The 21,956-nt window shown below is 49.0% G+C and overlaps 2 protein-coding genes across 2 annotated transcripts in view; one reads left to right on the top strand and one right to left on the bottom strand.

Moving 5' to 3' along the window:
- The window catches only part of PWWP2A (PWWP domain containing 2A), a 29,748-nt gene extending 29,299 nt beyond the window's left edge, over positions 1-449 (top strand). The window contains exon 4 of the mRNA XM_064725203.1: positions 296-449. The gene's annotated coding sequence lies outside the window, so the exon portion shown is untranslated. The remainder of the gene's footprint in view (positions 1-295) is intronic.
- A 547-nt stretch (positions 450-996) lies between these two features.
- On the bottom strand, positions 997-21,665 carry TTC1 (tetratricopeptide repeat domain 1). Its single transcript, XM_064725207.1, has 8 exons — positions 21,546-21,665; positions 20,437-20,763; positions 12,560-12,620; positions 11,412-11,524; positions 11,197-11,233; positions 9,336-9,484; positions 7,412-7,466; positions 997-2,194 (listed from the first exon to the last, which is right to left on the bottom strand). Exons 1-8 carry the CDS (start codon positions 21,648-21,650, stop codon positions 2,061-2,063), a joined length of 981 nt encoding a protein of 326 aa, XP_064581277.1. The 5' UTR covers positions 21,651-21,665; the 3' UTR covers positions 997-2,060.
- Between the last annotated feature and the right edge of the window lie 291 nt (positions 21,666-21,956).

Raw genomic sequence — 21,956 nt, forward strand, 5'->3', positions numbered from 1 at the left:
TGTGCTGGCAGATAACACCTGCCAGAGGTCCAGCTGGAGAGTGGCCCTGAGGAGGCAGGGATGACCTGGAGGTTTGAGTTCTCAGTACCAGCATGCCCAACTCCCAGTGACTTTCACACAATCCAATTAAATTACAAACACTAATCAGCTGCAGCCCTGCTTCCTTTGCCCTTCCCTTCATTGGAAACTCCAGGTGCACATCAGGCATCCTGCAGGGGAGTTGCACAATGATTTGATGATGTGTTTGCACAGCAGGTAGGAAATTCAAAAGCTTTGTTGTGCTTCTATTTCCCAGAAATTCCCCAGTCTCCAGCTGAGGATGAATATTTGCAGCTCCCCAGGCTTTCAAAGGGGTGAAGCAGGAACAGAGTGGAAGGAACAGAAATCCTGTCCCTGGAGCAGCAGGTTGGAAAAGGCCACTGGTAACTGGGCACAAGAGCCAGCCACAGGTGAGTGACACTGCACACAGTGGGGGCAGGGACAGAAACCCACTGGTCAGAGCAATGAAATGTTAAAGAATTATTAAAAAATTAAAATTTAAAGCATCCAGGGTAGTTCCAAAGTGGCTCCATTTTTGTCCATGCCAGGGCTGTGCTGGGATGCTGCAGGTGAGTGGAACCAGGGCCAGCAGGTGCCCCTGAACCCAGCCCTGCCCAGGGCTCCCTGCAGCAGCCTGGGCACCTCTGCTCTGCACTGCTCCAGGTTTTAGGGAAGATTATTATCATTTCTACTATTCCCAAGCCACTGAGCCTTCCCTGCAGAGCAACAGAGGTTTCACAGCTGATCCAACCCCAGGCCCAGCTCTAAACTAAACTAAAAATGCAGCGGGACAGATTTTAACAATCAAAACAACTCTGCACAGCTGCAGAGACAAAAATGACATTAAAGCACCAAACCTGCTGTGCTTGGAAAGGCTTTTCCTTTCAGTGAAAGGCTGCAGCTCCTGAATTTCAGACACACAGAGACTTCCTGAAATGAATTGGAGATGACACCCAATAGCCAAGGCAGCCACTGCTAATTATTTAATTAAATCATGTACTGAAATCTGCATGGAGATAACTGCAGAATCTGCCTCCAATGTAAGCACTTGAGCACTGACAAACCCCAGGAAAGCAGGAATTACAAAAGGCACCTTCTCCAAAATCTGAATGAACCACCACAACAGAATATATAATTATATATACATATGTACTTATATTTATATTATTTATATTTATATCATGCCCTGGTTTGGGCTGGAAGGGACCTCAGAGGTCATCTCGTTCTAGAAACACTTCCAAGTCCTCAAGGTCCAGTTACTGTGGAGACCTTCTGCAATCAACTCCTGTGCATCCCTGCAACATGAATGGATCCCAGACAAGCACATTTCATTTGGAGGTACCTTTACAAGGTGTGCAGATGGAGAGGGAGGCACAAAATGTCATTGCTGCCTTCAGAAAAATTAATACCCAGTAAGCAAACTGCTGGAAGGGTGGCATGAAGTTAAATGACAGCACTGCTGCAAGCAGGGCCAAAAACCCCCCTGCTTCCTATGAGTGTCCTGCCAGGTGTTGTTTGTGGGACCTTCATCACCAAACCCCCCTGGGGGAGGGCTCAGCCCAGGCAAGAACCTCACAAGGCCCAGAGCAGAAGTACCAAGCCTTTATTGGAAGATCCGTGGTTCCAGGGCAGAGCTGTGTCCAGGGGCCAGTCCCACCCAGCTGAGGGTGGGCCAGTGCTGCTGCTGCATCTCCCCATCCCCAGGACACCACCAGCCTCTGTCCCAGCCTTTGGGCTCCCCTGAGCTGCTGCTGCCAGCACCGAGTGGGCCAAACCAAGGAACTGCCTCTTGGAAAAGCCAAACACCGCAAGGGAAGGGGAAAAATAAATAAAAAAAAGAATAAATCACACACTGGACACAGTTATCACTATGAGACGTTGAATGAGTTGCTTTACATCCACATTGCAAATAATTTCACAAGCTGGGAAATGAGTTTGCTGAGTCTCCTGTTGCCCTGGGGGTGGAGGGTGTTGGTTTGCTGGATCCTGGCACGGGATGTCAGAGCCACACTGAATCCATGTTATCTGTTGTTGTTGGGGTTTTGAACAAAGTTGATGGAGTAGGAGCCAGTTGATGAATCCTGTTTGACCTGGAAGTTCTCTGTTGACAGGCCAAAGGGACGCAGCACCAAATTGCCCAGATCCTTCAGTTTGCCTGCAGTGACATTCCAAGAGAACACAGTGAGAGCTGAGCAGAGGAAAATCCCATGGAATTCCACCCAGCTACAGCCCAGCCCTGCTGATTTATCCAGCACAGGTAAATGCTGAGGAAATCTCTGCACTTTGTTAATATTTAGGCTCTTAGCAGGAATTAAAAACCATTGTTAAATATCCATAGAGTATGAGAGTTAATAAAGTCCTGTCAGTATAAGGATCACTCTGGAAAATGGATCTTGCTACAGCTGTAAGAGGGGAAGGACAACCAAAGGATATCCTCTAAAAAATCCTATATAGAAATTACAGAATAGATAAAGTGAAACAGGAAGCAGAGGTAACAACTTCACTGCTGGCTGAACACAAACCCCTGGCATGACAACACAAAGGAAGAAGATGGCCAGTTTTCAAAGAAAAACATTCTTTTCCTCCTGGTTTCAATGTAGAACTGTAGATTTCCCAAAGGAAAAGCAGAAGTTTGGACAAGTTGAAGCCTTCTCAAGGTTTGCCTCCCCAGGCAAACCCCATCTCTCCAAAAGCTCCCACCTGCACTGATCCTCAGGGAATGGGTTTTGTTTTGCTGAGAGCTGAGTGTGACAACAGAAATTGCTGCCATGGAAAATCCACTGAGCAGCTGCAGCAGCCAAGGGCCTGGAACACCTGGGAATGCCACAGCTATTCCTGCCTGGAGGGGCTTGGAGTCCTGAGAACCCCCTGGCACTGTGCTCACCTCCCCTGGGCCTCTGGGGCAAGTGAAATCCTGGAATTTGGGATGGAAGGGACCTTAAAAATCATCTATTCCACCCCTGCCATGGCAGGGACACCTCCCACTGTCCCAGGTCTCCCAGCCCCTGTGTCCAACCTGGCCTTGGGCACTGCCAGGGATGCAGGGGCAGCCCCAGCTGCTCTGGGCACCTGTGCCAGGGCCTGACACCTCCCAGGGAAGGATTTCTTCCCAGTATCTGGAAAAAGAAAACCCTGAGCCCACCAAAGCAAATTGGTGGGTAGACACAAATTTCCTTAACTTGACTTTTTAAATGGGAATTCACAGATGAGGTGGTTCAGGGATGTGGCCAAAGTCAGTCCAGCAGCAGCTCAGGTAGGATTAAACTCTTTGTACATCTTTATTATTTTTTTAAGGTACACCTGTTGAAGATGACATTCATCCCTTTATGCAGCACCCTGAAAGTATTTTGGCTATAAGAGCATTTTGGTAGCATCTGTCTGAGTAACATGAAGAGGTTTTTTTGAACTTCTGGACAAACATTTGGCCAGGGCTGAGCTTCAGGTCTGGGGTGAGCAGTGTCTCAGTGGAGAATCCTGCAGAATCTGGCATGGCTGGGCCCCCAGCCCTGCAGCTGGGCAGGAGAGCAGAGCCTGCCTGGCAGGACACTGGAGAGGTTTCTTCCAATTGCAGGGAGCTGGATGCTGTTTTCCAAACCCATAAACAGCCCCTGCAGCTGGAGCAGCTCCCCAGCACAGCAGGGCTTGGGGCTTTATGATAATTCCAGCAGCACATCCCTGCTCACCTTCCTGCTCTGTCCCTCCCCAGGCAGGCTCGGGGCAGCCACACTGAATTAATTGTTAATGAGGCAAAGAAAGCCTTGGCTTTTCCGGGCACTCCAGGCCGGAGCCGCTGCTGCTGTCCTGGCACACACAGAGCCAGCATTGTAGGGGAGCTCTGTCTCCTCCTCCCACAGCTCCTTTCAGCCCTAAATTAAGGGCTGCAGTGAACTGCAACCCCCTGCTAAAGAAAAGCTCCCTCACAGCCTGTGCTGGGAGGAAGGAAAAGGCACCACGTGGAGCTGGGACTCAGCTGCACAGGCTGCCCAGCCTCCACCACTCCCTGTCCCCAGGCAGGGTCACCCTCTCCTCCCTCTGCCCTTATTCTCACACGTTTTGCTCTTTTTCTTTCAAACACACCCTGTTTATTTTCCACCTGCGACTCCAGCACATTCAGGTTTTTCACCAAAGCAAATATTCAGAGGTTAACAAGAAAACAGAACTGTAAAAATCAATTTCGGGCTCAGAAGTCTGTGATTCATTACTCACCTAAACTGCAATTCAACACCCTATTGAAAGAGGCAGATGCAGGAAAAGATTACTCACAATTTACATTAAGATGTAACAGCCAAAATTAATTGCTATTCAGTCTTTCTGGCAATAATTCTGGCTTAGTTGCTGGTGCTAATGTGAGGTTTGGAAGTTGAAAAGCTCCATCTTGCTTGTGTAAAGAATTCTTTTGGAGAAAAGACAAATTTCCTGATGAGGTCTCTTCTCTGTGTAACTTCTTGTATTACCAACATTTTTAAGCAATTAAAAGAGCAAGGGCAAATCCTTCTCCCTTCCCTAAATGGTAAATGAGGACTGAACTGTAACTGTAATTTGGCTCTGATTTAACTACTTAAAATCACCTTGTGCAGGGTTGGGCTTTAGCAGCTCTGCTGCAAACACAACATAACTGTCAATAGAAAAAAAACCCAAACAAACCCCATAATTCTTTAGGCACAAAGCCTGATAAATGTCTTTGCTGATCTCAGGTAGCTGGAAAAATCTCTTTTGGGCAGGAAGGCCCAGGTGAGGAGCTCTGGCCCCCAGACTGCTAAAACCATTCCAAAGCTCCCCTCTCCTCACACCCTCTCCCTAAAGGAGTGGCTTCTGATATCACAATAATTATAGAAGTCTCTGAACAAGGCTGCAAATCGTTGGCCTTAAGGAGAGAAACACAAAACACCCCAGAGAATGGTCACTGTTCACACCCTCAGTCACTGGGCCAGAGGATGCTCAGAAGAAGGAAAAGCCTCTTGGATTTCACATCTCCTGCCCCGAGCCCAGCTCTCTGATGTGAGCTCAGGGCTCCCTTCATCCTGAGCAAGCTTCAGTGCCAAGGGGCTGATCAGACATGGCAAGAACTGAAACACAAAAGTCAGCCCTGCAGAAGGGACACACAGCAGCAGAGGGCTTGGCCTGGCCACAAACCAGGATTCTTCTGGTACATCAACCTCACAGTCAGATGGGCCAGGAGCAAAATCCAGCCAGGAATGTGAGCTCTGGGTTATTTACACACAAGCACTGCACAGGGGGTTCAGCCTCTGACAGAAAGGAGCTGCAGCCCTGGGAAACAGGAAGCGCACTTGGGAAGGAGGAGGATGCGCTCCATTTATCACAGCTCCAGTTCCATGACAGTGGCGATGGCTGGGCAACCCAGGCCTTGCTTGAGCTGAAAGAATAAAAGCTCAGCAAAACCAGGAGAGGCCAATTCACTGCCTGAGGATCAGCTCAAGATCCAAAGGAGCCAAAGCACAGACTGGGACACACAAAATTTCAGTTTGGAGTCAGTGCTCCTGCTGCAGGCCTGGCCTGAACTATCAGGATGCCTCAGACTTGCTGTGCTGGAGCCCAAAAGTCTGGAATTCAACCCAGGCACCTGAGCTGCCCCCTGGGAAGGCAGGAATGTCCCCCTGGCACTGCCCAAGCCCAGTCACCCAGCTCCAGCCACAGTGCCACGAGCCAGCTCCATCCTGGCAGTGGGAAATGCCATCAGGAAGGGTGGGAAAGGGGAAACCGCTTCAAACAAATTCATGTACAACAAAACAGTCCAAAGGAATCTCAGAACCACCACATTCCAGCGAGTTTTTCTTCTCCCACTCCTTCCAGAACTCCCATCCAGGCCCCCCTTCAGGCCTTCCTTTGCAAACCTTGGGAGTGTTTCCTTGCTCCATGGCATCCCCACTGCCTCCCCTAACAACAGCACACAGGGAACCCTGGAACACTCAGGAGCACGAGCTGCCCACATTCCTGACTTCATTTCAGGAGAATGTTTTGTAAAAACCCTCAGTTTGTGTGACAGCCACAGCCACCATGCCACCATCATTGTCACTTAACCAGAGCTGTGACAACCCAACACACACGAGGCTGGGCATGAACACAGGTTCTGTGTTGTCCTACCCTGCTCTCAGTCTGGCTCCTTGAATCCTTGTGTGACATCACTGAGAAGGGATTTCTCTCTCCAGAATCCCAACAGAAACAGTCTGAGTGGTTCCCAAAAGCCCAGCCCAGTTTTGAAATCTCAACTGCCACTTTTGAAGTATTAACACTGTTAACAGAAATCCCACCTAGTCTGACACCCAGGAAAAAAGCAGCAGTGCAGGGGCTGGATTTACTGTTCCAGTCAAATCCCTTGTGATTAGTGAGGCCCTTTGGAGTTCAGCAAAGATCAGGAATTATTTTCATATTACTTTGTGCTGGAACCCACCCCATGTCCTACCCATGGGCCTGATCCTTCCGGAGATTTCTGCATTTATCATTTATTTATAGCCCCACCACCCTTAACCTGCTTTATTTGGGGCTTGTTCCCAGCACAATGGGGGAAGCAGGCTCTGATCCTGTAAAGCTCTGCAAAGCCTCACTGACACTCTGCTAGGTCAGGGCAGAACAAAGCCAGAGCAAATCAGAGGCTGCAGAAAAGAAATTACAGAAAAACATCAGCATAAGCTGAAACAGTCTCTTCTTCCCAAATACACCAAGAATCAGTGTAAAAGACAGGCTGAGTTGTTTAACCTGATTTTCTGCAGAGCAGCCAAACACTGCCTTAGGAATGGTAATTCCACTCCTGGTGCTCACCCTGGCTGGGTCCAATTCAGCCTCCAACCAAACAGCAATGAAATGCTGAATAAATCAAGGCAATGAAATGCTGAATAAATCAAGGCAAACACGAACACTTGGAGGTCTCTGGGCTGGAAGTGCTACAGAAAGAATCACATTTATTTCTTCAGCCCCCAGATCAAACATGCCCAGTTATTCCAGCTGGGGGAGTTCCTTTAGGCACAGGTTTAGTGCAAGCCCTGGTTTATCCCTTTCATGGGAATGTTTGCTTTGAGGGTTTATTTGCAGGGAGAAAGGGCTGAGCAGTTGGGCTGTGTCAAACCACCTTCCCCAGCTCTTACATACACCAATATGAAATTGTTTTAGAAGGTTTTAAGTTTTCTTTTTTTAAATGGAATAATGGCCTTTTCTGCATGGGAGAATTCCTTGTCTCCAGTTTACTGAAGGTGAAACCAAGCAATTGAGAACTACAAAGAAATCAGGAGTTTTGTTTAACACTGAACAAATATTTCCTTTCAGATTTACCTCTTCTAAATTTTATGCAAGAGATTCCATTAATGCATTTTTTCCTAGTAGATTATGAAGGTTTTTTATCAAAGTACATGCTACTCACCCAACATTTCTTTCTTTAATTTTTCATTCCTCTCCTCAATTTGCTGTGGTAATCTCTGTGGAGAGAGAGGAAAACTGGAATCAGATCCCTGCTTTCACTAATGCTCCCATTTTGGCCAGCAGCAGTGACAGACACAAATCCTGGTGTGCAGCTCCAGAACACTGCTCATGCAGAGCCTCAGCACCTCCCACTCCAGGAATGCCTTATGGACACCCATTTTTATCTGGTGTCTGTGATACTCAGCCCAAACTACAGATGCTTCTGGGAAATCTCTTCATCTGCCCTAAAATCCCTCAAAAACTGTGTGGAGGCTGAAATTCTCCCATCACTTACACACCTGTGAAAACCCAACCCTAACCACTGCTTCCATGGAATGAAACTTTCTGGGAAAGCAGCAATAGGGGTGATTTGAGCACAAACATGGTAATCCAAACTGCTTAGTCTGGCATTGAAAAAGTCAAAAGTAACTGAGGATTGCAATCAGAACCCCAGCTCTGCACTCCTGAAATACAAACAGTGCTCGAGTATTGGAGCAGGTACCAAATCAGGAATCAAAGAACTATTGTGCATTTCATATTTTAATCTGTCATTTAACAGGGTCATGACATTCCCTAGAGCAATGTGAGATCATTCCTGTGGGCAGGGAGGAGGAAGATTTGCTCTAACTGTGAATGAAACCCATTTGCAGATTTTCTTGAGGCATCATTTTCATTGCCAGTGAGGGGGAAAAGATCCTGTGATATTCCTGCAGGGCAGAGACACTTTTACCTGACAGCAGAGCAAGGCTCCTCAGCCTCCTCCAGGTCAGAGATGTAACCAGGTATGTGGAGTCAACAGCTGAAACTTGGGGGGTTTCATTATGAAATTTAGAGATTTATGATGAATATTTGAAAAGTGTAAAATTATAGCTGTCAGGATTTCTTTAACAGGTTTTCAAGAAGGGAGTTTTAAGCTTCAGTCTCAATAGCTTGCTTCTTCCCTCAAATCTGACAAGGAGCAGCTGAAGGAATGCCAGGGCAGGGGAATCTGAGGGCATTTTGTGCAAAGGGCTCTGCAGCCAAAGGCTCTGCCTGGCCAAGGGGCTCAGGGAGCAGGAGGGGGTGAACCCCACCCTCTGCACTGCCCAGGCACAGAAATCAGGAATGAACATTGAATAAATTCTGAACTGGGCCTGAAGGAGCAGCAGCCCTGCTGGGGATTCCCTGCTGGGGCTGTGGGATCATCAGGGCACAGCCACTGGGAGGAATCCTGGCTCTGCAGGGCTCCATGGAACAGCACCAGCCAGCCCTGGGGTCTCACTCACAATCCTGGGCTATCCTCAGAGGGGAGAGACCACCAGCACCATCCAGCCCAGCTCTGGCCCTGCACAGAGCCAAGAAGCCCAGCCTGGCATCCCTGGAGCAGTGTGGAGACCCTGCTGGAGCTCTGGGCTGTGCCCGTGCCCTGGGGAGCTGCTCCTGGCCCAGGGGGAGCCCAGCCCAGCTCCAGGTCCTTGCTGGGAGCTCAGCTGTTTTATGGGCTCACCCCTCACCACCAACAGCACTCACACAGTTAAGCAGAATATTTTCTGCCATCAGTGCAACTGATCCAGTCCCCCAGGAAATCATTCCAGGCAAGGTTTCTTGCCTAATATGCCATAAAAGCTGTTCCTAATCTGTCACTTACAACAGCACAGTGTGGGGAAAAGGGGGGCACAATCACTGCTAATGATTTATTTTCCCAAATGGAGACTTAAAACAATTAAGCCTTTCAAGAAGATTTTTGTAACAACATATTCAGAGTGGGTTTAGAGACAAATCTGCAGGTGATGCACGTGAGTTTCTTTTTCCTTCTGAGGCAGAATGCATTGCAGGTTCACTGTGAAGCTGAACCAAAATAATGAAAAATAAGTTAGGCCAAAGTTCACTGAAAGGCTTAAGCTTACCATGCAAGCTTCTCTGGCTTGATGAACTGAGGGGTCTTTTTCTAGGACTGCCTTATAATCTTCCAGAGCTTCATCTAATTTTTCTGTTTTTTCATAGAGTTCTGCTCTCCTCAGCAAAGCTCTGACATAGTGAGGGTCTAATTCCACAGCTGCAAAACAAAAGCAAAGCCCAGGATCGTACTTGAAACATTTCCCCAGCCCTCAAATGAATTCTCAAGTGTGTATTACATTTGTAAGTTGTCCTTAGAATGTAACTGAGGATCAAGCAGAGGCACAGCTTAAAGCTAAGCTGGAATTCAGGAGCAGCTGCCTGGGACAGTCTCATGATCATGTTTCATTTAATGTCCACAACCTCTCACAGATGGAAGTGATTTATGATCACAAAGCTTTAAATGTGCAATCCTATCCGTGCAGGGATTCTAAGTGATGCTACAGAAACTTTAAGGACCTGCAAGACATTTCAGTTTTTGTGTGTTTAGCAAGTGGCTATTATTAGATTGCAGCTAAAGTTAAACATCCCTCCAGACACACACAGCAGGGAAAATCAGCCTTGCCACGCTTATCTCAGTTCAAGTGGAGACAAACTCCAGGAGAATTTCTGGAGCTCTTCTGAATTTAATATCAAACAGTTCAGGTTGTGTTGGGAATGCACAAACAGTGATTTCAGCCCTGAGAGCTGGCAGAGGGGCATCTGAATCTCAGCTCTTCCTCCCCTCACTCCCTTGGCAGCCAGGGCTCTTTGCAGTGCAGTTCAGACTGAATGCTAAACTCAGCAGTCACCTCCACATGGTAATTCCTCAAGAATTCCTTCATCCATTTTCCACCACAGAAACAAGGAATGTGAAAGATTTCACCACAGAAACAGGGAATGTGAAAGATTTTTCAGCACAGAAAGAGCTCTGTCTATTTTATAATTTCCAGCTCATTAAAATGGTTCTGGGGACAATTAAATCTCAGATTATCCAGGTGAATATTCCAGTTTATCTTCTGGCAAGGACAAAGGCAATGGCACAGTCAGCAAGCTGCAGGTGACTGAATTGCTCTGCTGTGCTCCAGTCCCTGGGGAGTGCCAGGCCCTGGCAGCTGAAGTCTCCCTGCTCAAAGCACATTGATTTCCTCTGAGCCACTGCAAAATTCAAGGTGCTTTTCAGAAAGCAGCAGCTCCAAAACCAGGCAAAGCCCCAGCGAGAGAGGCCAGGGGGGATTTGGTACCTCCAGGAGCCCTTTCAGCAAGCACAGCTCCCATTTCTGTGCAGGCAGGGCTGGCACACAGCCACTGGATTAGTTCTCTGATTGGTAATTTGGATTTTTTCCCCAGCTGTCACAGGGAGTTTAACAAACACTCGAGGGTGGGTGAGTGGGTGGAAGCAATAAAGCAAAGCACAGCTGAACTGATTCCACCAGAAGGTGCAGAGACAGAACTGTGCAGGGCAGGAACAGGGGAACATAAGCCCTGGTGACAAAGCAAAAGCTGTGCAGGAAAGGGATTTGATAATGCTGTTAACTCTATAAAGCCTCAGAGTTCTTTGGAACCTGGGATTAAACCAGGATTTGGGGGGGATAGCAGGTGGAGGTGGGTTTGAAATCACAGGTGTGGGAAACAGTTTCCACAGAAAAGACTGTCCTCTTAAAAACAAGTACAAACTGCAGCCTTATGGTACAAGAGAATAGAAAGTAAATTACTGCAGATAGGAAAGGCTTGACAGACATTTTACAAAATAAGTAATACAAATCAGGTGATTTCTGTTCAGTTCTTTAAAGACCCTTATGCCCAAAATTACAGCTCTGCAGTAAAGGCACTAAATGACACAATTTATGTACAAAAATCTGGCACAAGGACAGAACAGAGAGGAAAAAGTACCTTTGGTGCAGTCACTCAGGGCAGCCTCTGTCTTGTCCTAGAACACAAAACAGTTTTGTTAGACTGAAGTCACATTTCTTCATGTCCCCAGCCCTGGAGGTGGCACTCGGTGCTCTGGGCTGGGGCACAGCTGGGACTGGAGGGCTCTGGTCCCTTCACAATTGCATTTGTGCCACACTCAGGCCAGTGTGACACACAATGAAAGCAGCACTGACCTGTTTCATTTTTGCAGCAGCTCTGTTGGAGAACAGAACAGCCCTGTCCTTCTGGAAGCAGGCTGGGCAGATCTGCAGGGCCTTGGTGTAGGACTCTTCTGCCTCTCCATAGTCTGCAGAGCAACAAAACCCAAACCAAACCATTCATTTCAAACTCTGAACCCCATGGCTGAGGCTCCTTTGGAAACAGTTCTCAGTATCTGCTGATGTGACACAGAATCACTAGCTGCTCTCAAAGATCATTACTGAGTTCATAAATACAATTGATTCTTTTAGGATTTACTTCATTTTGCTAATAAAAGCAGGAATCTACTGAGCTGAATGCACCAAGTGCAGCAGGAGTGGATGCAGTTCCCATCCCTGACTTTGTTTCCTCTTTGAGCAGAGGTGGAATCCTTTGGCTGAAGTGCTGAAAGCTGTCACTGCACTGCCCAGAGCAGCTGCAGGGAGCTTTTATGGCCACATCATCTTCACCTGACTGAAAGATCAAGGAGTGGCCTGGGGTGAGACCCAGCAACACTGCAGGGCTGTGGCTCTCCTGGGCTGAGCACTTCCCTGCTGCCCTCTCTGATGCCTTCCAGAGCATCCTGGGCTGTGCTCAACCATTGCAGAGCTGTGTTCCCTCAGGACTCCATGAGGCATCTCCTGCCTGCTCCCCAGGGCACACAGATTCCCTGGGGCAGGCACTGCAATTCCTGCTTTCTCTGGGAATCCTCCACCCACAGCACGTTCAATCAAAGGCAGGTGTCAAAACCACTTTGCCCCTTCTGTTTGTTCACTAAAATCAATGTATAAAGGTACGAGCAGCTACAGAGCCCCAGATCTTGCATCATTCTAAGCACAACCATGAGGCCAACTCAGAGCCCCAGGGAAACCTTTTCTGATCAGTGAAGGAAACCCTGGCTCTTGGAAGGCAGTCCAAAATCCATGGTTTTCATGGGAATCCTGCTTTAGTATCCAAACCTTTGGACTGAAACACCTCTAAAGGAGCTCTGATAGCTCTGTCTCTTCTCTAGAGCTGGATGAAAAATGCAAGAGGTGCTAAAATTCAACAAGGATGGTGTGAGGGCTTCCTCAGAGCTTCCTGCAGCTCAGTACTAATGTGGGATATCCAACAGCCACAGGGTGTTCAGACATGACCAACCCACCTCCTTTCTTGAAGTGCTCGTTTCCTTTCTCCTTCAGCCCCGTGCTCTCCTTTCTTCTTTTCTACAAAAGGAAAGACAATGTCTCAGAGTATTCCACTGAAATGAGCAACTAGGTCAGCTGCAGCTCCAAATAAAGTATGGAAGGGAAGCAGAATGAAACAGAACCTGAAGAGTTTTAACTCTGCCAAGATCTGCTTGTAGACCCTGTGACATGAAACACTTTCTATATCCATGGAACACTGGAGTGTAACAGCAAGGCAATTAAAAAGCTCCACTCCACAGCCACCAGGATGCAGGGAGAGCATCCATGGAGAATTCCATGCTCTAAACCAACACATCAGCTTTTACTGGCTGTTTGCTTCTCCTTTCCAACTCCATTTAATTCACTCACTGCAGGTCAACTGTGCAGAATGTATTTTAAATGTAAAGTCTCACAAGTTTTGCTTGAAATAATTCCACCTCAGCAATTCTGGTTATTTCCAGAGATGCACAAGGAAAAGGTGCAGGCTGAGAAAGATTTCTGCCCTGCAAGATTTCTTAGGGGGAGTCAGAGAACCCCCAGAAGCGGGTTCTTTGTGCAGTGGGAGCTGCACGTGTGAGCAGAGCTGTGTTCTCAAGCATGAACATCCTGGCCCGAGGGGAGGCCAGGCTCAGGCTCCCAGGCTGTGACACAGAAACCCAGAATGTCCCCGAGCCATCCCTGCCACCCCTGACAGTCCTGACACAGGGCAGGCACCCTCAGAGCTCAGGGGTGTACAAAAGCCAGCCTTGGAGCACTGGATTTCCTCCCAGCACACAAAGGGCTTCAATGGAGGTGTCTGTAAGTGACAGATCACTGAGCAATTAAAAAGCCAACAGTAGGAAAAGGAGCAGTTTCCTTTCCTGCAGATTGTGTGAATCAAGGATTAATGCAATTATCAATATCACACAGAACATCTCCTTGGAAACAGCTAAATATAGTACAGAGTGTGGAGCACTGCAGCAGCTCCCAGCTATGCCAGGGAGCTGACAAACAGCTCCAAATCCCAGCTTCTCCCTCCTGCTCTTGTGCCTTTGGGGACTGATTCCCCTGCCCGCTGGCACACCTTGAGAACAGAGCAGCCTCAGTGGGAGGACACTGAGCCATGGCACGGACTCCACAGCACAATCTCACCTGCCCACACCGCCCACAGACACAGGGCACACAAACCATGCAATTGTTCAGGAAGTGCCTTTGCCCAGGGAGGGCTGACAAACCCCCAAACCCTTCCACAGCACCCCAAGGGACACACTTGGTGCTTTGTAAACGTGAACACACAAATCCCACGCTTCAGGCTGCATGAAAATCCCAAATCTCTGTGTAATGCACAACCCTGCTGCTCAGCACAGGGAATGGGGAGCTGCTACACCTCAGTTTTCCTGGGAGCAGACAGAAATTCCTGCCTGGACCCCACAAAAAGGCATTTTAAATATTCTGCAGGGCACAAAGGGTGACAACGATGCCAAGCTCTCGTGGCACTGAACAAAGCAGCCCCATGTGAGCACAGGGCAGGCTGAGATGAGGATCCTGCTGGAAAGATCTCCACAGATGCCCTCAGTGAGGGGAAGGGCTGCCTGAAACACAAACCCCACTGACTTCATTGCTCATGACCTATTTAGAAGTGGCCTTTCAGTGCCACGAGCACTCTCTGCTGCACAGGGCTCAGTTACAGCTCCACAAGAATGAAAGGATTTTTATCATCAACACAACTACAGCATGCTCACAGCAGTCCTGAGGCACAAACCCTGCAATCAAGGGTTCTGGATGAAAAGTTTCACCTGCATTATCAATATTTTGTTTCATTTTATCCAAATTATTTTAAAATATTACATGTTTACCCTAATTATACATGAAATGCTAATATAAAAAGTGATCTGCAGCAAGAAAGCTTCAGAATAAGCTTTATACTAAAGAAGGAGGAAAAGGAAAAACAACAAAGCAACAAAGCAGCACTTTTAAGAGCTCTGTGTATGATTTTGTAATTTATTCTGCTCCCTGCAAAGCAGCAATGGTTCAAAACTTGCATTTCTGTGAGAGCCTGACCAACAATTTCAACAGATCCCTGGTTTATGGGTTTCACTTCCAAACTGAGTGGCCAAAGTATTTTTGAAAAGGAGAAGTCTGCAGGGAACCTCCTGCACATCGGTGGATTTGCATTTCAGGTATCACTGACCAAGAAGCAACATCTCAAAGCCAATTCCTCTGGCTTTTCCACAAAATGTGAGAGCATGAAAAATGGATGAGCCCCTCAGTGCTGAAGGCACTGCCCTGCAAAGCAGGCTGGGTGTGAAAGAAATGCATTATTTATTCCTCATCCAGACGTTCCTGGAACAGAAATTCCTAGCACAGAACAACTCCCAGGATTTCCATTGCAGCTGCAGGGAGGAGAAGCTGCTGAGATCCAGGGAAAGGCCCAAAGCACTCCAGCCCTGCCCTGGGCAATGCCCAGCAGATCTGGGGATGTGCACAGTGTGCCCCCACACCCAGGAGCTGCCAGCCCTCCCTGGCAGGCAATGAGCCAGCCTGAGTCCCAGGAAAGCCATCCTGGCCCAGGGCTGCTCACACACAGCCTGCAGGCAGCCACAGCTCCCCACTGAAGCATCTTCTGCTCTTCACTGGCACCAAAATCTGAAGGTCTGGGGGTTTTGTGAATTTTAGTAATGCAAAGATGACAAATTGCATGGCAGGCACTGATTGTGATGTGGTTTAAATATTTTTTTTGAAGTTCAGAAGAAATAACTGAATGTAACTGGTGATGATTCTTACAGGATCTGATTAGAAATGTTTAAATTTGGATACTGAATTCCAATCCCATACTCAGAAAAAAATCAGTATTTAACCCAAACATGCCTGGCAAAGCCAGGGCTGCTGGAGATGATCTCAAGTCATGACAAGGGACAGCCTGGCCTTGTGATAATAAAGTACAAACCTAAATCCCACACAGCCCCTGCACCTCAGCTGCTCTGCCAAAGCACTCAGGGTTAACAAGAAAAGCATGATATGAAATAGAATTTTATAGAATTTATTTATAACTGTATCATTATAAATAAATTTTATTTGGTTATTAAATAGATTTTTTATAATAATAATAAAAGCATTAACCTATTAGAGAAGACAGCAATCCACAAATTCCCTGTTTCCTTGGGAAGTGAGCAATGCAGCAGAAAGTGCTGGCAGTGAAATCCCTGAGCAGGCAGTGGGAGCCTCAGTTTGTGACACTGCCCCCAGCATTTCCTCTGGCTGCTGCTGTGCTGGGACTGATCCCTGGATTTCCCTTTGCTGGGAACTGCTCCTGGCTCCAGTGCTGGAGAGGTTCCACTTCCAGTGAGCCTGCCCCTCAGTCCCTTGGGGAGGTCACCAAACCAGGGACATCAAATTGCTGCAGTTCAGAGGGGGCACAGCAACTGGAATTTTAAACAGACCAGGAATGCATTTTTCAGCTGCCAGCCCCACTGCTCAGTCCCTCATTAGCAGCTGTCTGCTTCCCCCTGCAGTTTTGGGAAGCTACTGCTCTATCCTGCATGCCAGGCTCTGGATCTCAGTTTAAGGTTGGAGTCACCCCAAAGCTGCCCTTGGGAGGTGCCAGGGATGGACCTGGCCTGGCCCTGCTCCCTGGGACTCCATGGGCAGGAACTCTGCTCCTTCTTCTACCAAATGCCCAGATGGAATTGGAAGCAGCAGCGCCAGAGCAGGGAAGGTCAGAGCCATGCTGGCAGCCCCAGTTAAGCCCAGTGTGGCCTTGCTGGGTGACAGGAGTGCCACTGGTCCCTTTGTGCAGAGGAACAGCCCCGGGCAGGGACAGGCACAACCCATCAGCAGCAGGGAAAGGCCTGCATGTGACAGCACAGAAATGCACAACTGAACACAGGACCCAGATCAGACAGCAGCACTCAAAGGGACATGAAGGGAGAATTCTCCCTCTTCCTAATAAATTGTCACTCGGCAAAAGAGTTTTGTTTGTTTAAAACTCAAAGAATTATAAATCACACAGGGAGATTCTAATGCCAGCTTTTATTAAATTCTTCTCAGCAGTTCTTGCAATTAATGACTCCAGCAGATCCAGATTTACTGCTGAAATGTTCTTCTCCAGGCTTTAACTCACAACATGTGACAGGATGTTTTATTCTATACAGAAGCTTCCCCTTATGGAAACAATGGGATCAACCCAAAGGCCCAGGGAGGAAAGGAAGGGTGAGGAGGGGGCAGCTTAAAGGAAATGTCTTCACTAAGCCAATGTTCTCTAACATATCCTAGAGCCTGCAGAAACAGGGGGGTTAAAAAAAGGAAATTTTACTGTTTAGCCCAGCAAGAATCTCAGGCATCACTCAAAAATCTTATTTCTTAAATTCAGTTCTATCACATTCTTACAGAGCTGCTCACAAGAGACTCAAGAATCTCCTCTTGCTTGTGTTGCTGCCCATTCCTGCTGCCAGAACAGGAATTGTGATCCAGCCAGCTGCAGGGCACAGGGAGAGGCCAGAGAAGGAACTGCTCAGGGGAATGTTGGGTACTTATTGAGTGTCTCACAGAACACAGGCTTCCAAATCCAAAATCAGAGGCCAGGTGCTGAAGTCCTTGCCACAGGACAGGAGAGCATCTGGCAGGATGGAGGAGCTGAGGGACTGGGAGTCCTGCTCTGGATGAACTCCTCAGGAAAGGGTGGCCCTGAGAGCAGGGCTAACACTGACCCTGCAACAGCTGCTGCCTGTCCTCACATTCATCGTGCAGAGCAGCCCCATGTCAAAGCCATCCCTGTCACTGACAAGCAGCCAGAAAAACCTGCTTGGAATGCATCAAAAGCAATTTGCTGCTCAGTGCCCCTGCTGAGGCAGCAGCAGCAGCAGCAGCCTTGGGAAACAACAACCAAACCCTGCAAAGGTGAATTTCAATCCTTCAAAAGTTCAAAGGTGCAAGCCCAGGCAAGGAACCAGGCTGTGGTTTTGAGAACTTCTTCCAGGCTTGTGTCTTAATATCCCTGCAAGTTCTTATTTTGCTTCTCTGTGTGCAGAAGATTACTCAGGGTATCCCTGGAAGGAATCCTGCTGCTTAACATCAGAAATCTCCCTGTGTGGGGCTCCTGAAATGTAATTAGAGAAAACACACAATCCCTCCCTCTCCTTCCCTCTGAGCTGCAGAGCCTCTGCACAGGTGAGTGTTTACTCTGAGCTGCTGGAATCTGGAACACCCAGAGCCAGGCCAGGATCTGCCTTTGCATCTCCAGAATAAACCAGAGGCTTTTCCTACAGCCCTTTACTGAACACCACTCCACAGAGCCTGTTTATTCCAGCTGCTGAACACAGCAGTGGGGTTTGGAAGCAAACCCCAAGCTCACGAGGTGTAACTCCATAAACCTGGCTGGGGCAGGGCTCACACCCAGCTCTCCTTGTGCCCTGAGCCCACAGTTTGTGGCTGCTGCTGCAGCACCAGCTCCTGGGGAGGTTTTGTGCTTTAGACAAGCAGCCAAATCAAATCCATCTCCCCAGGTTGCTGTTTGATGTCTGCTTCACCAGCACTGCCCTGCATCCAAAAACCCAGCCTGATTTCCCTTGAGCCACTCCCTCAGAGCTCACTGCCCCTGAGGGCTCAGCATGACCCAGCACTGCTGAGAGGCTGCTCCCCACCTCAGCAGCCAAAAACCACTCCTGACTATTTCTGTCTCATTTGCTGCAGCTGCAATAAAAATAAATAAAAAATCACATTGTCCTTCTCAAAAAAACCAACCTTTTGAGTCATTGGAAGGAGGCTTTAAAGGTTTTAAAAGTTCTCACTGAATCAATGTACAGCACTGTTTTGGGACTGCAGGACTTTTCCTTAAAAGCTGCAGCATTTAACAGAAACTTTTATAATCAGAATATACAGAATGTTTCACTTTGAAAAATAAATTCATGGCCATCAGTAGCAAGTACAAGGAGCAGAGTTGGAGCAGCAACTGAGGAGTGACCTGGCCAGGAAGGGGCCACTCCAGTGGCTGTCACAACTGCCTGAGCTCCTGGTTCTGCTCTGCATTCACACTTCTGCAGCTCTGCTTGTATCATACCAGCAATCCTCTTCTAGAGAATAAAACCACACCTGAAAACCTGCAGGATCCAGAAATCTCTCAGAGGAACATAAAGAGCTGCTGGTGCAGTACTTGTGGTGCTGGTGAGAGACAGAATCCCTCAGTTTGGGTAGCTGAAATCACAAACCACCCTGAAGGGCAGAATTGCTCAACACCACTGGAAATAAACCTGCAGAAAGATGAGAGCTCAGCTGCCTCCAGCCTTTCTCTGAGGAAACCTTCCCAGTTTGAAGCAGTTGTTGTTCTGCACTGCCACAGCCCCTTTCAGTGGAGTTCCACAAAGCTGAGTGCCAAGACTCAACATTCCCAATTATTTTGGTCATTTGACAGCAGGCAAAGATCCATGTGCAAAATGAGATGATTATCTAAAAATACACCCAAACCAGGAAGAGCAGGAAAATCAACCCAGCCAATTGCCAGGCTTGCTGCTCTTGTCAGAGTTCAGTTCCAGAACAATTTCCCCCCAGTTTTCAGCAGTTTGTCTGTGAAGCTCTGGAGTCCCAGGCAGGAGCTGCAGCCCTGACTCATGCTGACAGTGCTCCTCTTTGGACAGGAATAAACACAAGGAGAAAGAAGGGACTGCTCACTCCCACTGGAACAAACCCAAGGGCAATGAAATGATGTTTGTGTATAAAGAGGTCAAGGAAGGATTTTTGCCCTCTGCTCAGCAGCTGAGAGATGCATTTGGAGAATGCCCTGTTTTGGGCAAAAACCAAATCAAACAAATCAAACAAACTCCTTCCTACAGCAGCAACAAGACCCTGACTTCCCACAGGGACTCCAGGATGCTCAGGGCTCTGCAATAAAGGAAATTCTGATTAAACACAGGACAAAAGTTTCCAGGATAGGTAAACAGCAGCACAGGGAGCCAGAGGGGCTGTGCCAGAGATGCCCCTGGCTCTGGGCAGGGGCTTGCACTAAAATCCTCAAAGGAAGCACCAGAACACCTCCTGCCACTGCCACTGCCACTCTTCACTGCTGAATTACAACTGGCAGCATCACTCTGCCCATTCAGAGCCCAAAGTGAGATCCAAAGGGATTCCAGCAGCTCCAGCACACACCAGCAGCACTTTCAGTCTCACTCCTCCTCCAAGGGGACTCTGCCCCGTGTTGTCCTTCCCCAGTATTGCTTTTCCCCCTCAAGGAACTTCTACATTAACACAAAGATTGGTTCCACGGATGAGAAACTGCATTTGTCTGTTCCCTGCTGCAGGGTGAGTTTGTCCAATGTGACAGCAGTGAAATCAAACTCACAGATTTAATGTGGGATTGTTTGGTTAAAGCCCAAATAACCCACAGGGATCTACTCCAATGGAACCCTGCTCTCTGGATTCCCATAAGCAACCCTTCAGGGAAACCATCCTGAAATCTGCTGGGCTTTGGAGAGGCACCTTGCAGGCACTCAGGGGAAACCAAGGGATGCACAGACAGTGACAGCAGCAACAGGGAGACTTTTGGTGCTGAAATTACCAATTTCTGAGTTTTGGTGCTGAAATTACCAATTTCTGAGTCACAGCCACCCCACCCACTGCTCAGGCACACAAAGCCTGCCCTGGAACAGGAGTGAGAGCAGCAAGGAAAGGCACAAACATTTGTTACCTAAAAGAGGGAATTTAGAACAGTCAAAGCAGACACTCAAGGGCTTTAAAGGTGCCTCTGTGTCTAAACAATCAAAACATTGACTGCACACAGATCACTGCACACCTGCACTGACTGCATACAGATAATTTCATACCAACACTGACTGCACACAGATCATTGCACACAGATATTTCACACCAGCACTGTGCTCTGCATTACCTGTTTCTCCTCCTCTGGCATATCTTTCTCTAGTTCTAGCAAGTATTCTTCCTCTAGCTCTGTCTGCTTCCTGGAGCTACTCCCGTCCTCCTGAGCGTTCCCTTCATCATCCAGCACAGCTCCCTTGGCCCCAAAGGAGTCGTGACAGTCATGGAAGCACTCCTCTGTGGGATCCTGGCCTGGGGAGGGGGCACAGCCCCTGCCCAGGCTCGGGGGGTGCTGGCCATCCCTGGGGGCAGTCTCTGGAGCCTTCTGATCTGACAGCTTCAGGTGATTCAGTGACTCCTCAAGTGGGCTTGCAGCTTTAAATTCTTCCATGCTGGGCTCCTGGCAGGGGTTGTGGCAGTGAGAAAGGAGTGACACTCAATAATCATCATTAACAGACTCATTAGCAGACAAATCCCAGCACCGGGGGGTGAGGCTGGAGGGGAGCACAGGGGGCACTGGGGCCACCCCCTGCATTCCCAAACACGGGCACGGGGGGTCTGTGTGGCTCTGGAACACCCCGGGAGGAGACTCCAGCCCCTGTCTGGGCTCTGCTCAGGGCTGGCACTGCCCAGGGCGGTTCTGCCTCCTGGGCAGGGAATTGCTGGGCTCAGCCCCTGCCTGGGGCTCTGCTGGGCCTGGAGCAGAGCTGGCCCTGCTCTGCCCCCTCCCCTCGCATATTTATACACATCTACATGTACTTAATGATTGAATTTATCTTATCCGCATTTACAAAGCTTTAAAGTGCTCTCGACATCCTTAAGGGAAACTCGGATCTCTCGGGGCGGGGGAAACTTCCCCGGATTCCATGTCCCGTGCAGGGACACGGGGCCGGGGCACTGCGGGAACTGCCGAACTCGGATCCCGGGGCCGGCACGGCACGGCCCAGCCCGGCACAGCCCCGCGGGCCCGGTCCCGCACCCCGGCCCCGGCACGGCTGGCCCAGCGCGGCCACTCCAGCCCCACCACGACCCCCGGGGCGCCGTGCCCGGCCCGCAGCGCCCGCCCCGCGCTGCCCGGAGCGGAGGGGACGGTGCAGGCCGGGGCCATCGCCCCCGACCCCGCCGGGTCCCCCCGGACCGGACCGGACCGGACCAGACCCCCAATCCCGGGCCCGCACTCACCTGCGCCAGCCGCACTTCCGGCTTCCGGCTTCCGCCACGCCCCCGGCACGAGGGAACCGCTTCCGGTAGCGACAGCCAATGGGCGATGGGGCGCGCGCGAGGCATGCCGGGAACTGTAGTTCTCTGCTGTGACGTCAGAGAGCGCAGGTGAGAACAGGTGAGGGAGAGCAGAGGCTTTTTCCCATGAATATTTCATGTTTGTACAGCTCAGGAATATTTGGGTTTTCCCCGGAACTTTGGGATGAGGCTCCTCTTGCTCAGCCTCACACCCCATTCTGGTTTCGAACAACATTAAAATGTTAAAGGTATTCCAAATGTGAGCCCAAAAGGAGGCTTGAACTGTGCCAGGGGATGGAACACCACTCTTGGGTAAAACCAGCCACAAACTCGGGAGGTTTTGCGCTTGAGTGA

Source organism: Zonotrichia leucophrys, chromosome 13 (assembly GCF_028769735.1).
Source record: "Zonotrichia leucophrys gambelii isolate GWCS_2022_RI chromosome 13, RI_Zleu_2.0, whole genome shotgun sequence".
NCBI lineage: Eukaryota > Metazoa > Chordata > Aves > Passeriformes > Passerellidae > Zonotrichia > Zonotrichia leucophrys.